At 39.0% G+C, this 17,516-nt stretch overlaps 1 protein-coding gene across 50 annotated transcripts in view; it reads right to left on the reverse strand.

Annotated features, from left to right (window-relative positions):
• The window catches only part of CAST (calpastatin), a 119,366-nt gene that overhangs the window by 36,573 nt on the left and 65,277 nt on the right, over window positions 1-17,516 (reverse strand). For 28 of the 50 annotated variants that reach the window (XM_070517723.1, XM_070517721.1, XM_014867499.3 and 25 more), the window contains 11 exons: window positions 15,724-15,783; window positions 11,360-11,401; window positions 9,618-9,674; window positions 9,105-9,218; window positions 7,712-7,795; window positions 5,087-5,155; window positions 3,615-3,713; window positions 1,794-1,874; window positions 1,122-1,157; window positions 559-651; window positions 336-425 (listed from right to left, as the gene is read on the reverse strand). In XM_070517723.1, coding sequence (XP_070373824.1) covers window positions 336-425; window positions 559-651; window positions 1,122-1,157; window positions 1,794-1,874; window positions 3,615-3,713; window positions 5,087-5,155; window positions 7,712-7,795; window positions 9,105-9,218; window positions 9,618-9,674; window positions 11,360-11,401; window positions 15,724-15,783 — 825 coding nt within the window. Of the gene's footprint in view, window positions 1-335; window positions 426-558; window positions 652-1,121; window positions 1,158-1,793; window positions 1,875-3,614; window positions 3,714-5,086; window positions 5,156-7,711; window positions 7,796-9,104; window positions 9,219-9,617; window positions 9,675-11,359; window positions 11,402-12,001; window positions 12,068-15,723; window positions 15,784-17,516 lie in introns of all 50 variants that reach the window. The other 22 variants (XM_014867333.3, XM_044780050.2, XM_070517708.1 and 19 more) reach the window with 1 other exon arrangement.

Consider the following 17,516-nt stretch of genomic DNA (forward strand, 5'->3'; position numbering starts at 1 on the left):
CTTTAGGAAATCAAGTTGAAATTTTCTGTTCCAAGAGTGGAATTTCTCTGGGTCCTGCCCACCTGCGTATTGTAATGGTGCGACAGTCTTGTTTCAGGACCAAGAAGACTGCACTGAAGTCACCCAGAAGCACGTGCAGAAACAAACCAGGCCAGCCTGGAGACATGACTACAACCCTGATGGGTTTCATTACTCCTCACAGACCCCAGAGGGAAAGATGCTCCTCATCACAGGAAATACACTACTGGGATGGGCCGAACCAGCCAAAGCAGCCTCAGGAAAGCACCTGCTGTCAGGTGGACCACGGCTATTTTCACAGGAGTAATTATTTATACCTCTTCCACCTTTCTTTTTTTCTCTTGGGGTGGAGCAGGACTTTTGACAAACCCGGCTGACTGAGCTTTTAAAACCTCTCCCGTAAATTTCTGAAAAATAAAACACAAAAGATTAGACTTCTAGATGAGGAGAATGTAACCGTAATAGCCAGAACTAAAAAGTTGTTGTTTTAAAGTTCGAGATGGTTTTTAACAAGTCCCCCAATGATACTGAAAATAATACCTCTTCCTCAGTTTTCTGTCCACTAGCAGTAGGAGAACTACAGGTGAAGTCAGAAGCCAAGGCGTCTATGGCATCATCGGGCCCCACAGGCGTCTAAAGAAACAGGAACCATGTCGGGTAACACACAGGAGTCACTCAAGCGAAAAGTCAGATTATAGACCCAGCAAATGAAGAATGTACCTTTGCAATTCCTTTACCACCAAATGAGATATGTTAATGAAATAACAGACAAAAGCTTATGTCTGGAAGGGAATGGGTACTCAATAAATATTATTTTCCTGTTCTCTTCTAAACATATTAGGATCTTCTCATTCTATTTTTATTAACATTTATTTTATTCCTAAAGCTTTCTTGGCTCCATTCTTCCTCCCCTCAAAAAACCAACATGTGAAACCAACGAGCATTGAAACAACCCCCCTGCCACCCCTTTTCTCTGAACAGATGGAAATTTCATCTGATTTAGAGATCAGTCATCATCCCAAAATATAGAAATAGTCCTATCCCCCAACCAAAGATATAAAAAAATGTTATTTGGATTTTAGAAGACAATTATGTAAACTCACCAAAGAGTCTGGAGGAGGCCCTGGGACTCCTTTTTTCTGAAATGAATATTAATTTAATGAGAAGGCAAAATTAATCCTTACAATCAGCAAAATGTATTATTCAGTGTACGCTATGGGTTGAATTGTGTCCTGCCAAAATTCCTATGTTTAAGTCCTAACCCCTAGTACCTCAAAATGTGACTGTTTTTGAAGACAGGGCCTTTAAAGAGGTAACTAAGGTTAAACGAGGACACTAGGATGGGCCCTCATCCAATATGACTGGTGTTCTTATAAAAAGGGGAAGTCTGACCCCAGAGATACACACGGAGGGAAGACGATGTGAAGATACGTACACACAGAGAGAAGATGGCCGTCTACACAGCAAGGGGAGGGGCCAGGAACAGATCCTTCCCTCAAGGCCCCCGGAAGGAGCCAACCCTGCCCACACCTGCATTCCAGTCTTCCAGCCTCCAGAACTGTGACACAATAAATTTCTGCTGTGTAAGCCATCCAGTCTGCGGCACTTTGTGACGGCGGCCCGAGCAGACTAACACAGTGAGCATCACAGCAATGACGATTTCATGTGCCCCATTCTATTTTCTAAATTTAAAAAACTGTGCATATATTGATGTGATAAAAATTACATTCCAAAAAGGCAACAGTAAAGTAAAATGAAATGATCATTTAACTTACAGCCAAAAGTTCCCTATATTTTGGAGGGAGTGTGACTTCTCTTTTACCCAATTCCTCTATGAAGGTAGAACTCATCGGATCCTGGAACAAAATGATACACACAGGGATATGATGCAATTAATTAGCTGAGAATATTATATATATATTCTGAAACCAAAGTACTATTCCACCACTAATTTATGGAACTATTGAGATGCAACATAAATCATTAAGAAGTCAATACAGTCATGCGGCACTGAATGACAGGGATACGTTGTGAGAAATGCGTCATTAGGCGATTTCATGATTGTATGAACATCATAGAGTGTATTTACACAAACTTAGATGGTACAGCCTACTACACACCTATGCTACATAGTACTAATCTCAGGGGACCACCATCGTATATGCAGTCTGTTGTTGACCGAAACGTCATTATGCAGCACATGACTGTACTTTACACAATTCTGAAATTCTAAGTTTACACAAATACTTGCCCAAATTCAATTGGCTTAACCCATATGTAATGCTAGAAAATATTCAAACCATTATATTAAATATGATTCCTATATCAAAATACATTTTAAATGTTTTCATTATCTAATGTTTCCAATACATACAAAAGTACAATTATAAAATGAATTTCTATATAACACAGCACTCAATTCTATCAGATCTATAGTTATTTCTTATGCAATTCCTAAGAAAGAAATCAGACACAGTGATGTCTCCTGGGTAGCCCTCTCCAACTCTATACCCCTTCCTTGTTACCCAGACAGAGCCACCATTCTGAACTTTATCATATCCATCCACTTAAAGTTTAGCATATTTTAAAACAATTATTCCATATGTTAGATACCCATAAACAATATACATTACTTTGCATATTTTCAAATGTTATATAAATGGTATCATATTCTATATATCATTCTGTAAAGTATTATTTTTATTCAAAATTGTTTTGGTAAAATATCTATGCTGATACATGAATAATCCATTTTAGTCACTATAAGGTATTCCACTATATTATCTTGCCTCCTGCTGAATAAAATCATTTCCAAATGTTTCACCTGTTCTTATAACTCCTTGTTCAGATGGGCAAGCCTCCCCGCAGGGAAGCTCTGTGGCTGTGGAATTGCTGGTTGGAGAGTATACACATCTTCAACATCCACCATCCCTAGGAGAGCTGTCCCACTGTTCCCTTTTGCCAATCTGTTAAGTGTGACGTGGTATCTCTCCACTTCATATCGTTTTCCTAATTACTAGGGAGACTTTTATTGTATTTGTTTATTGGCCAATTATGTTTTCTCCTAATTTTCCATTGGGTTGTCTTTTTCCCACTTTTAAAATTCTTCATAAATTCTGGAAATAAATCCTTTGTTATGGCTGTCGCAAATATTTTCTTCCAGTTTATGGCACTTTTTTTTTTAGTACTAAGGAACATATAATTTTATTGCTTATTAGGAATAGGGATGAAATGAGGGTGGTAAATATTTAGAAATCAAAATAAGTTCAAGGATAGGATGGGAAAATATCTAGAAATAAAAATAAGTTCAAGTCCATTGGACTTAAATCTCAATGAGAGAAAATAAGTCTTTGCAACCCAATCAAACAATGTTTGCTGAACCAACATTGGTTGTTGGAATAACACAGCTACCACAGGACAAACCATTTCCATCTCCAACACCAATTTTTAGTTGCTATTATGCAACGGACATGACCCTGTTTCTCTCCAAGCAACATGACACTAGGTATTCTTTTGTGCCTCATGACCATGACATCATGACTATCTGCTCTCCTACCCATTAAGTATGAATCTCTACACCTATCAAGATCACATACCAAAACTTCGGGTCCAGCATATGTTGTAGTATCTTCTTCAGCACCCTCAGGTTCTCCTAAAGTGTCTATTAAGTCATTCAAAGCAGCATCTATGCCTGACTGGAAAAGAAAGAGCAGATATTTAAAGATTACTTGTTATATATATTTCACTTTTGACTTAACTATAAAAAAACCATTCTGTGTAGAAAAATACAAAACATCAAAAGTTCTTCAAGTATCAAAATCTGGTCTGTAATAGACCTTATTATTTAAAGTCCTAGAGTACAGATTCTAGGTTGGAAAGAGAAAAAGCCATACTCATGTAAGAATCACAATTTCAATAAGTCTAAAAGCATTAACTACATGAACAAATGTGTGCTTCATTAAAGCTGCCAGTCCCATAATGGACAGTCAAAAAAAAAAATAAAAGAAAAAACATAACAAAATACAAAGAATTATGATCATGTGATTATACTCAACAGGAGAAATGCTTGGTATTTATTGCTTATCAAGTTTTCCATAGTTATATACAAAAGAACCACAACAAAATCTCTCTGTAGCATCTCTTCCAGATAGAATCTGTTTCAAAAGTGGATTGCCTTGTGCTCTTTCATTCACTCATGGTTTTTTATTCACTTGTTTGCCCAAAGATGTTTACAAAACAAAAATTTCCTGAAAGGGATGTTAAACTTATAAGAAGTGACAGTTTACTCTGTCAATATGGGCTTAAATCAGTATAAGGAATGAAAGAGCATCTCCAACCTATTTTACCTTTTTTTGCTGAGGAAGATTCGCCCTTAGCTAACATCTGTGCCAATCTTCCTCTATTTTGTATGTGGGTTGCCGCTACAGCATGGGTGCCTACGAGTGGTGTAGGTCTGCGCCTAGGAACTGAACCCAAGCCACCGAAGTGGAGAGCACCAAACTTAACCACTAGGCAACGGGGTTAGCCCCTCCATTCTATTTTTGAGGTTAAAAATGATTCATCGAGAATAACCTGCATTTAAAGGGGAAGACAACAATTTTGGAAAAGACCTTTTACTACTTAACTCAGATTAAAAATGATTGTTTAAAATTCTTTTTGCTACTACCATGTTCCCACTACAGTTTTACGACTCCCTTGATCATGTAATAGAACTTGGGGCCTGTCTGCTTTCGACGGATTCAACTGGGAATTTCAGAATGAGGGAGTGCCTGACATCCTTTAGTGAGACCTCTGGGTAAAGAAGATGTATTTACAGGGGAGAAACGGGAAGGTAAACTCCATGAGATATAACTGGAGTTCTCAGAACAGAGGGTATATAAAACGTTACAAATATAAGTGAGAAAATCACACTTTCAACTCAGTCAGATTAGCTTGAAACAGTAATTTATTTAAAAGGTCCTTTCAGTTACCACCACCCCATATTGTTTGCCCTCAAGAAATCAGATAATGATAAATATAGAGACTATGAATAAATATCTTATGTAGAAATGTACTGCTATCTTCATACCTCTCCAGACGGTTTTTCTGGTTTGGATTCAACTGGTACAGCCGATGTTAACGATTTACTTTCTTTTTTCTGGTGGGGGTTTAGAAAGAAATAAAAACTCTTTTTCACATACTTTTATAGAATTCAATAATTTTACATAATTAAAAATGAAGTCAATGATGAGGGATGGCAGGCAGACTTTTGGTGGTGAACATGATGTAGTCTATACAGAAGTTCAAATATAATGATGCACAGTTAAAATTTACATGTTATAAATCTATGCTACCTCAATAAAAAAATGAATTCATTATAATATTAATAGCATTGATCATGTACTGAAATTCCGCTCTGTGCCACACAGTATCTGGTGTGTGTTACATGCTTTTTCACAATAGCATAAATAATACTAATCTCATTTAGGGATGTGGAAAGCAAGGCTCAGAGAGGTCAAGTAAGAACTCTTCCCAGGTCACACAGTAAAGGAGACAAGCAACATTCGAATCCAGAAGTGCCTGCCTTTTTCTCCACTACTCTTGATGGCTTCTCCCAGGGCTCACAGCCAGTCTTTGCAGGACCTGTGAATTGTTTCAATAAGCGGCCACTTCTTTGCACTGCTGCGTTTCCAGTCTCTGCCAAGATTCACCTCTGCAATGCCTCTTGCATTGCTCCCCACCACCTCACTCTACCCCTGCTCTAACGCAGGCTAAATCAGGACTCACAGGACTACGGAAGCAGCCCCTGACCAACCTGCCACCGTCCTAGCTCTATTGCAATTCATCCCACCCACTGTGGCCACTTAATCTTTCTGCAGCTTGGTTCGAATCGCATCGCATCCCATCGGCTCTCCAATCTTCAGTGTTGATCTGCTGCCAGCTGAATCACTACCACATGTACAGACTCACCTTAGCATTCCCCAGAGCAGCGCCCCAACCCGTCTTTCTGGTCGCCCAGTCCCCACCACTCACCGCCCCTGTGCTTCACCCACGCTGGAATGCACTTTGTACCCAAACACATCTTATGCTTTTCCACCTTGATGCCTTTGCAGGCCTGCAACCCTAGCTATCCTTCCACACACCTAACTCAGTTCCTTGTGGACTCCCCCAGTCAGCCAGAATCCCACTGCCTCACCAAAGAGCTCCCTGCGGAGACCTTTCTTAATCTGCCTTGACTTCCAGCCCCAGGTATACAGTCTTCTCCCCACCCCGAGAAGGGCCAGCCTGCAGCTCAGGGGTCTTGAAGAGTCAGACCACAGTGCTTTAAACATGGTAGACACTAAAAAACAAAATGCAGATCTGATCAACTCCCTTTTATGGGAGACCAATCAGAGGCCAAGAAAAGTGAAATGACTTGCTATAAGTTCCAGCACAAGTCAGTGCACAACAGAGTTCCATATAGGCATCTCCTAATTTTACTGTTTAGATTTGACTGGTAACCCTGGCTAATGTACAGCTAGCATAAAATTTCAAATTTGGACTACATTTTTAAATCTATTCTCATACATCTAACCCTCCGCCTTAAATCTATCCATTTTTCAAACCATTTCATCTAAGTACTCCTCACCAACACAAGAGAGTCATGTGTCTCCTGGGGGTGGGGGTGGGGGTAGGTCTGCTGCAAGAAAAAAAATTTTAATTTAAGCTAGGTATTTTCATTTAAAAGTTTACGTAAATTTTGCTATTACTCTATAGGATCTCTGTGTAAGTTTGGATAAAAATAATGTGCCTTTTCTCTTTCAAAACCTGAGAAAAAAGGACATTTTAGGGAGATGTGCCATACCTGTATCCTATGCCTTTCTTCACCATCTAGCCTGTAGGGAGATCCTTTTCCCATTTTGAGACACAGGAAAATAGATAAATATACACTACTTTTTTCTATTTCATTTCCATCTTCTCATTGTTGCTTCAATTACTTACTTGTGGCCTCCAGAGAAATAAGTACCAACATTTCTAGGCTGACACGGCCTCCAATCTGATGACTCGCTCTGTGTAATGCTATGTGTGGCAGATTACTACTCATCTTACATTGCTGGGCTAGCAGGTGAAGCAGCTCTTCCGAGGATCTAAGGAAGACCTGCCCGTGATTAGCCAGCAGGGCACATACTGTCTCTCCTGAGAGGCCTTGGGATGTCTCCTTAAAAAACCTCCCACGTCCATTCATCTAGATGTCATGACTGTTCATGATTTACTAGTATCAAGATAGCTGGTATCCATGTTGAAAGCTGAGAGTAACGCTTATTCAAATTCTCATGGTAATTTTACTTGGCCGTATTTCAAACCTACAAATCTTGACGGCGGGATCTGAGTCAGCTCACAGGTTAATTTCCTTGGTACTGATACTAGGCCTTATACATGGCAGGTGCTCAATACTTATTGAATGTGTGGATTTTAAAACCATTTCCACTATCTTGCTCACTCAACATCCTTTAGATGCGTGCTCCTCTTCACAAAATTTCACATATGAACAGTGTTCAGTTTTACCAAATGACAGGTTATTTGAGTGTGATAGCAGTGGAACCCTAAATGGTTAATGAGAACCAGACCTAAAGCATTGGGTTGGAATGGGTCTTCACTGAGCATACGTTTCCCATCAAAGCGATCTGATGAGCATCAAGGCCCATATACAGTTTATATCTGCTTACGTGCTCACCTTGTCATCTGGTTTGCCCGATGCTGCAGCTACACCAGCAACAACAGTCTTTCCATCAGCAGGTATCGTGTCCTGTGATTTAGTCTAACGCAGGGGATAAGAAATTGACAAGACTAAGGATCTTTGAAAGATTATCTTTGCGATCACGCATTTCAAATGTCACTACTGAGCCCATTTACCCTTGTAGACATCTTGTAGGAGAATGGTCACTAGCTTCTACTGCACATGGTGCAACACTGGGCACCACATATGGCTGGACTCAAGAGCTTACAGAGTCTACACAGGTAACACAAATAGGTGAAGCAGGCCAGGTAGCACTGTGATAGACTGGAGCACACATACCAGGTGTAAAGGCTCTAATCGATTGTTGCCATGTAAGCCCACCATTGACAGATACTCCGATTTTTCAAGAGAAGCTAAAAATTTGTTTGTTTTAATTTTTTTGAGGAACATTACCCCTAACATCTGCCAATCCTCCTCTTTTTGCTGAGGAAGACTGGCCCTGAGCTAACATCCATGCCCATCTCCCTCTATTTTATATGTGGGATGCCTGCCACAGCATGGCTTGCCAAGTGGTGCCATGTCCTCACCAGGGATTCGAACTGGCGAACCCCAGGCCGCTGAAGCGGAACATGTACACTTAACCACTCCGCCACTGGGCCGGCCCCTAAAAATTTGGTTTTTATGTGAAATATTCTGACTTTAATTGTTGGCAGCTAATTTAAAATAATTTTAATAATACTATAAGCCAAACAAAATAGATTTGAACAAAATGCACATGGGCTACTTTTACCTGGTGGGCCACAAATCTGCAATCTCTGACATAAAGTACATTGTTAAGCGGGCCTAGTTCTTGTCTTCCAAGAGCTCTCAGTGGAAAAGTTCTTCTCACAGGTCTTTAATAGTTGACCCCCATTAGATCTGGGAATATGGAATTTCTGAGTTTTGGTTCTATGAGTTCTTCTACAACAAGACTGTAAAAACTCTTTAAGACTTCCAAGTAAAAAGCAGATCAAGTAGGTCATCTGTGTTCCCATAGCCCATGAGGTGAGGGGTCCAGGAGGCAGCCTCAGTCCCAAGCTTCCTGTCTTTGAGACACCAGAGTCTGCCACCTGCCAGCCTACAGTCACAAGTGGGCACAGTGGGCAGTGGGAGAGGCTGGATGGAACATCCCCTAGACTCATCCGATGCCCTTCTCAGGCTTTCACAGGCCCAAGTTTCCAGAAGGCTATTCTGAAAACCCGTAAACGGACAGCACTAAATCATTATAACACAAGATCTATTCAGCATAGCTCCACAGCCTCACCTACACGAGTCAGTGTGGACAGAGGACCTGCATTTTATTCCCTAGCTGACATTACTGCTTTCCTAACTATTAATCTGCTTTATTTACCTTTGGTTTTGCTGATTTCTCTGATTTCGGCTGCTCACTTGATGTGGAAACTGCTTTTTCTTGATGAGCATCCTTGCTTCCTGCATCTGATGTGTGCTTCGGTAGGCTTTTTGGCTGAAAACACACACACGAAACACATTGTTAAAAAGATGACAAATGCTGATACTTTTTTCTATGGAGTAGAAAGTGTTCATAACAGTTGTATTTTATGTAGTTTTGAATTGTGCGAATTTAAATTAATGATATAAATGTGATAAAATTTCACTTTAAGCACAAAATTTTAAATAATGCAAATCCTTCTCCCCAAATTCAGCAAGAATCACGAGTAAATTGTAAATCCTACTATTGTCACATGGTGGCACCATTTTAGCCAAAAAACAAATAGCCATCCTCAGTAGGCCTTAAGTCTTGATGATAAGAGTTTAGAATTTTATCTCACACACACACACACACACACACACACACACACAAAGCTTCACCTCGTGCTATCAAGTCTTAATGATAATCATTTACCTCTGTGTGTTCCTTTGGCTTTACTTCTTGGGTTTTTTTCTCATGAACCACAGATGGCTGCCGATTTCAAAAGATAAAATCTCAATTATATTGGAGTCCATTGTTTTCATATTTCCAAACAGCCTCAAGAACAAAATCCCCAATTAGACCATTCTGCCTCTCTTGGGAAAGGCCCAGTTACAGAAGTAGCCATGTGCTATCTGGGCAATAGTAATCCTACCAACAGTTGGATAATGACAATTATGAGAAGAATAATGAAAAATTTAGTATTTCATAGAATGACTTTTGAAATAGGTAAGCATCTCTGTATTACTGGCTGTTTTTCACAATTTATGCAGATCATTTGGTAACTGCAGGTTCATCAACAGAGATGTCAAATGATCACTGTGACCATTGAGCTTGTTGATAGGGAATCCAACTGTAGAAATTAACTTTTTAAAAAAATCTCCTTTCATAGGAGATGAAGAACACTGTATTTTCTTCAATTAAATGATTTACACAGTCTTTTCTGTGTTATAAGTAGAGAAGAAGGTATCACCAGAAACCCAGTTCTCTTGAGATTGGGTAGATAACCAAAAGCATTTAAATATGGAATAGAAGACAATTTCCTCCCAGCTCCTGAATTCTTCCTCTAGAGTAGAAAATGGAATTATCATCCTCAGGGGCCACCAAGAGGCCTTATACAAAATCAGATAAGCCTCACCTCTCACTCATATGACCTCACCCTTGTCTGCACTTAAAGTACTTCAGCCCAAAGCATCTCCATGCTCCCACAGGAAACCTTGGTCTTATCTGAGTATTTGCTTAAGTGTGTTTGGAAGAAAGCAAGCACAGCAGCTGACTGAGGAAAAACACTGGTCCTGCCTGCAGACACCCTGGGGTCCATCTCCATGTGGGCAGAGACAGGCTTTCTGTGCAGACAGCCAGGAAGCAGGAAGGCAAGGGAAACTTTCCCAAGGGAGAGTCAGTGCTGTCTCCCGAGTAACTGAGAACTAGTTCCACACACTGAGATGAGACTGTCAAGATAAACCCAGCTGGTCCCTTAGGAAAGACTCTCATCTTTAAGTTATCTAGGTGTTAGGTTCCACAGACACATTTATTTTTGATGTGTCGTCATTAAAGTAATTGGATACTCATTACCCTTTGCCCTTTCTCCTTTGTTCCTGCGGCTTATTTTTAACAATTATTTCACTTGTAACAAGAATCTAGATTTGAACAAAATGCCTTCTGAAATATATTGCTTTCACTTATAAAATACTATATATTCTGGGGCTGGCCCTGTGGCTGAGTGATTAAGTTCATGCGCTCCGCTGCAGGCGGCCCAGTGTTTCATTGGTTCAAATCCTGGGTGCGGACATGGCACTGCTCATCAAACCACGCTGAGGCAGCGTCCCACATGCCACAACTAGAAGGACCCACAACGAAGAATATACAACTATGTACCGGGGGGCTTTGGGGAGAAAAAGGAAAAAAAAAATAAAATCTTTAAAAAATAAAAAAATAAAAAATAAAAAAATAAAAATAAATACTATATATTCATTTTAACATGTTAAAATGTTAAAATATGGATTTAATGCTATAATTATTTTATATATAGTCCATATAATCATGCTCAAAAGGATGAATTAGTTAAATTAGCTGACGACATTCCTTTTACCGTTCAGTACCACCCATGAGGAAACCGGTTATCCATTATTATTGCAAAGAACCCAAACAACTCACTAGGTGACTTAAATACTTACCTCAGTCGACTGTGACCCCTTTCCAGGTTCTGCTTTTACAGCCTAAATTCACACCAATAAACAAAGGAAGGACAGAAAAATGGACATAGTTTACGAAGTTTATCAAAAATTTTCTTCAACCAAGGAAGCTAAAAAGAGATGATTTTGATGTATTTAGAAATATAAACTTTGAGTTAAGATTATTACACTTTGCTTGGAATTGTAACTCTTTAGATAAACACTTAGGCACCATAATTATCAGTCTGCTCTTAGTATTTAGACGGCCATTTACATCTTATTTCTTGCTATGTGTATCAAAGACATGTAAAGATTTACTACTACAAACATTGTAGATAATACACAAACAAAATAAAATTAAAACCTTCATCCCTCAAAGCCACTGACATGATGGATCTGCTTACGAGTGAAACACTTACCATAGGATTCAGCTGATAGTGTGAAACAATGGGATGGTGACAGAATCGAGGGCACAGAAAGCAGTGAAATTTATTTTTAGTGCTGGAATGTGAGCGATGGATAACTAAGCCTGTGACAAGTCAGAGCATTACAGAAGACTGTGAACTGCAATTATTAGCACGTGCTGAGCGGCTGAAGTGACCATTAGTAATCAGAAATGTCCCCTAGTATAACGAACCACATCACCTGTTTTCTGTGTCTTTTCTTGTTAGGAGAATGTGGTCCTTCCATCTGTTTGCTGACTGGAATGGCCTAATGTAAGAGCACAGCCGCAAGGGTGATTTTATTTTATCTGACAGTCAAATAAGTAACAAGTATAAACAGGGCTAAAATGTTTTTATCGAGACCCATTCTATTCATCTATTGCATCTACTCTATGCATATGTATATAACTCCAAGAAGTTGTAGGCGCTTAAATTCTAAAGTCTCAGGCAAATATTTCAGTTTGGATTTACTTTTTTTCTGTGATAGGGAATCAGTAAGATTTCCATTAATAAAATTAATTTCTGATCCCTTTCCTTCCCCCTCCTTCTCTGTGTAAGAGTGCTTAAGCAATATTTTTTACACCTATATTTCAATGTTTAGTAATGATCAAAGGACTAGTCATAGGTGTTGTCAAAAGTTTTCTGAAATCTTGCCAACATAATTTTTACAATAATTTTGTAAATAGTTTGTGGATTTTTACTGCATAATAATCTAATGTAAAATTCTAGGAATGCTTCTGAAGAGGTGATTGTGATTTAGGATCTTGAGAGGAGTATCTTATAGAGTTTTACCCAACCAAAAGTTACCTGTGTCAAAAAAGACAATTCCTTAAGTATGCACACATATTCTCAGTATAGGTAAGTTATGAAAACAAGAAGACTGGATTAAATATTTTATGAATTTTTCAAAGTAAGAGATTAAAAATTAGGCCTCATGCTTCCTGCCATTTCTTTCCCTTTTACCTGTTTGGTGGTATCAGCATAAATCCTTATTTTTAATTCTATTTTCTGAAGAGGCTAACACCAAATATCCTCTTAATTTATTATGTCTTGTGCTTCGGTAACGAAGATACATATGTTCCTCACATAATGAGCCCTTGTTAGACCAACACATGTATTGTTTGGGGAAGGAAGCAAAGTTCATGATCAAAGACGTTTCTAAAATTTTAAATTTTGGATCCTTTCACATTGGATCCTTGTTAATGAGTTTCTGTATGTGCCACAATACTTTCTTGAGTTCATGCAAATACAATTTATTAAATGATTAACAGGGAAAGCCAGCTGGTATTGTAGTGGTTTAAATCTAAAATAGTTTCTAATCTGTAATTTGGCAATCAAGATTTTGCATGGAAGAACTCTACAATACAATTAAGAATGTACGCTCACAGACACAGCAGCTTATAATGAAATGCACATTTTAATCAGCAATTGCTAACACATTTCCTAACGATGTTTGGTGGTAGTGGGGATGGTGAACATAATAGTGATGACAGTAATAACTAATGCTTAATGATCACCTCTTAGTACTAGGGACTGTTCTAAACTTTACATGTGCCAACTCACTTAGTCCTCATAATAATTCTCTGAGACAGGTATTATTATTTATTATTATCCCATTTCATGGATGAGAAATTGAGGCACAGAGAAGTTAAATAACTTCCCAGGGACACCCATGGTGGAGCTAGGGTTGTGTGTTCTCAATCATTGTGCTGCCCTGCATTGTCTCTCCAGTACCAGCCAGCTCCTGCTGGGCACCTGCTGTGCGCTGTCCAACATCCTTCTATGTTTGCTGCCTTACAGAATCTTGTGAAATACATACTATTATCATTCTCCTACAAACTGTACAGATAAGGAAACCAAAGTAAAGAGGAGCCTTCCAACTGCTCAGCCAGTGTGGAACCAGGATTCCAAGTTGGGCCATCTGGTTCCAGCCTCCATGCCACATGGCCTCTTGGAGATCTCATCCTGATTAGAAATGATTTGACCTTCCGTCTGACACACAGCAGTGTGACTACCAATTCTAATGTGCCAGTGAAAGACAGACAGAACTTAGATCCAGCCAGATCAGCCCCCTTTAGAGCTACACTGACTTTCATTTGAAAGAAGTAGAATGTGACAGGGATTTCGTATAGGTATTACCTTGAACTAACATCTTTTCTCCAAAAGATCAAAATATTTGGAGAACTACACTCATCTAGGTCACAAAAATCTCTAAGAGGAGACTAGTATCAATGTTATGAGCCAAATATCAGAAGCATATGAAGATAAAGTGATTAAGGAGAATAGTGTGATTGAAATCCATCAACAACAGAGAACTGAGGCCAAAAGTTGTCCTGAGTCAGCCATCAGTGACATGACGTCATCACGTGCATCTTATTTTTGTCTCTCCCCCTCTTCTCTCTCGTACTTTCCTCTCCCTCTCCTCCCTTCCTCCAGTTCCGTAGGACTGCCAGGAATTCTCATGATTAATGCTTCAGCAATGACTGAAGAGTCTGACACTTGCTCTGGAAAACAGGGCACACTTGAAACAATCATTGGTCCTCGAGCTGAGAGTCAGGCGGGATGAATTAGAATCAGGCAATGGGTCAAATGAGAATCAAAATAATAAAAAGGAAATCCTATATTTCTGGCTCTCCCTTCTATCTCCTTTCTTTAATTTTCATGGACTCTAAGTTCAATGAGAACTTTTTTTTTTGGTAGAAGCTTCTACTATAATCTTAAAATTATTTTAAGATTAAGATCAGTTTTTTTATTTTTTAAGATTAAGCTTGGTATAAATAAGTAGTGACAGCTAATAGATAAATTATGCACTGGATGATGTAAATTATGAATACAATTAAGAAATTAATATAAATATAAAACACTAAATAAAAACACAATTTTACGTTAAAAATAAACTTAAAAATGAATGCTAAATGACATTTATAAGAGCTTAGATTTGGACAGTGTGTTTCAAGACTTTTGCAATGTCCTTTAAAAACAGCTCAAAATGAGGCCAAAGGTTCCCTCAATGCCTTAAGTTACGGCGCCAGTACTAAACTTTGGCATAGGATTCCACTGGGAAAGCAAAATAATATGGAAGACAGAAAGCAAAAGCATGTCAATGATTTTAAACAAGGGCAACTTAATAGTAACAGAGCTGAGACAGCCCTTAAAGGCACTAAAGAATATTGGCTCAGAATAATTAGTTGAGAACATCTTGAAAATGCCCCTTCTTTAATCCCCCATCCTAGAATATTCCCAAGAAACAGAGCTTGAGACATGGTAACTAAAGGGTTCAAGCCAGCTTCAGCCAACTCTTCAGAACTAGGCTTATGTTATGTGGCAATCCCACTGGAGGACAATCTTTTATTTTTCTTCTGAAATTTCCAGAAGTATTATTAGAATAAATCCCAAACAGAGCTCAGCAAAGGTTTATCAATAAGATGGTGCTCCACATGGCTCAAATTTCAGGAAGAAACTTCAGAAAGCATCTGAAATAACCACTGTCCGTTTCACTTCTATGTTCACTTAGTGTAACCTTCCTCATTCTTATATTTAGTTTTAAATGGCCAGAATAATAAAACCATTTTAGTAATAAGTTAAGAATTTATATTCTCATTTAGATCCAGAGAAACGTATTGAGATCACCTTACAATTAAAAAACTCAATCAAGTCTAGGACCAAAAAAATCTGGATGACTATCCTTTTCTAAATATTCTAAAGCAATGCAGACATGTAGAGATGACATTTGAGGTGAACACTGGAAGGAAAGCTGAGTTTCCAAAGATCCCCATAGATTAGGGAAAAAATGCTTACTTCCATAACCTAAGCTTTGTAGGACACCTAACTCATGCGTCAACAATTAGTCTACATTTGTTTTGCTTTACAATATAATCAGCCTAAAGGCATTCACTCAAGTTGATCCTTAAAGATACTTCATACCTTGGTTTCTGTGGGATTCATACTGTAAGACTTGCTTGTTGAAGCAAAGGAAGTTGACACCTAGAAAGGAAAGAAATAGAAAGTTTGATTCTAGTTAACCCACAACCTACTTCATCCTTCAGCTCCTCTTAACCATATTTGCTCTTAACTCTTTACTTTGGTTTACCTCGTCTCCAGTACCACTCCCGTAAGAGGCAAGTAGGTGGTACTGCCCAGTGGGTAAAAGCCTTTATAATCAGATCAAATGAGTGCAGATTTTGGGTATGCTACTTAGTTAATAGTTTTTCGCAAGTTACTTACATTTTCTGATCTTCAGTTTCCCTTGTCTCAATTTTTCTTGAATAGATAACTACCTTATAAGTTTACTACTGTCTGGTCCATTAAGTGCTCAGTAACTATTCAAATATTTGTCTGTGTTATTTTTAGGAAGAACACGGACTTTCAAACTTGACAAAATTTTGTTTGAATGCCAGCTCTGCAATCATTAGCTCTGTGACTTGGAGTCTTAGTTTCCCAGGTATATAAAATGGGGCCTCTAATATCTATTTTGCAGGGTTGTATTTGAGATAATGTGTGTAAAACGTCTGGCACACTGGAGGTGCTCATTAAATCACTAGTCCATTATTCCTAAAATATTATACAAGATAGAAGGAGCAAGAACTTAGCTCTGGGAAACAGACTCAGGTAGATTAGCATTGCCCTTTGAGTGTCATGTAAGGAAGAGAAGGTGGGAGCTGGGGTTGCCGAGGGGATATAGCTTTTTCATCGGTCTCATTTAGGCTCCTCCCTGGAGGGCAAGAGGTGATGAATGGTAACTGAAGTATTCAAGAAACACCCTTCCTAGGCATGCAAGGGGGTGGTGGAATCAGCCCCTGCAAACCAATCACCCAAGCGGTGGATGTGCACATGGACACTGGCCTGGTAGTGAGTACCACTCTAGTCCTAACTTGTATTACACTGGTTAAAATTAAACAGACAATGACTAGCTTTGGGAATTCCAATGCAGGCTCATTTAAACCTCCTTAAGATCTGAGTCAGTTAGGTTTAGCGACAGGAATTCCATCTGGCACAAGTTGCCTTCTAAAGTAACGGGCTGTCAGTAAACAGCTGCTGTCCTGCCAATAATACCCAGAGGCCTGTCTCTGATGCCCGGCTTTGAGCCACTTCAGAGGCTGAGTCCGAGGGCAGGATGAACCCATCCCTGCTGGTCAAAGCGACTGTATGAACCCACCTTAACCCATGGCCCACGAGCAAAGTCACCCTCCTCACAGACCTCACTTAATGTAAAACATGTTGATGCTTATAGTTAAATTACCACAAATTTACAAGATTTAGTATACTGATTTTTCAAATACAATCATATGAACTTAACTATTCCTGAGCATCCTTAGGTACCAATTGGGCACCCCCTCACCCCAAAACACAAACACACACACACACACATATAGAGACCCAGTCACTGTAGCATAGGCCTGAAGTGGTCTCTCTCACATTCTCTTTGGGATAAAGAACTGGAAGATGTACCAAGGTAGATTTCTCCCATAAAATTAATGGATTGATTGTACATGAGTGTTCATTTCTCCTTGCGAATACTTTTTAAAATTGGGATTAACCTACACATATGTATATAATTCTTTCTACAACTAGAATTGGTTGTACAAATTTCCATTCAAACTCAAGAAGTCCCACTTTGCTACATCCCACTCCTGTGATTTCCCTCAACCATATAAAACCACCGAAGACCAAACACTCTACATCAAAGTGCTTTGTAAGCTGCAAATCTTCAGGTGAAC

The sequence above is a fragment of the Equus asinus genome, chromosome 9 (genome assembly GCF_041296235.1).
Source record: "Equus asinus isolate D_3611 breed Donkey chromosome 9, EquAss-T2T_v2, whole genome shotgun sequence".
Taxonomy (NCBI): domain Eukaryota; kingdom Metazoa; phylum Chordata; class Mammalia; order Perissodactyla; family Equidae; genus Equus; species Equus asinus.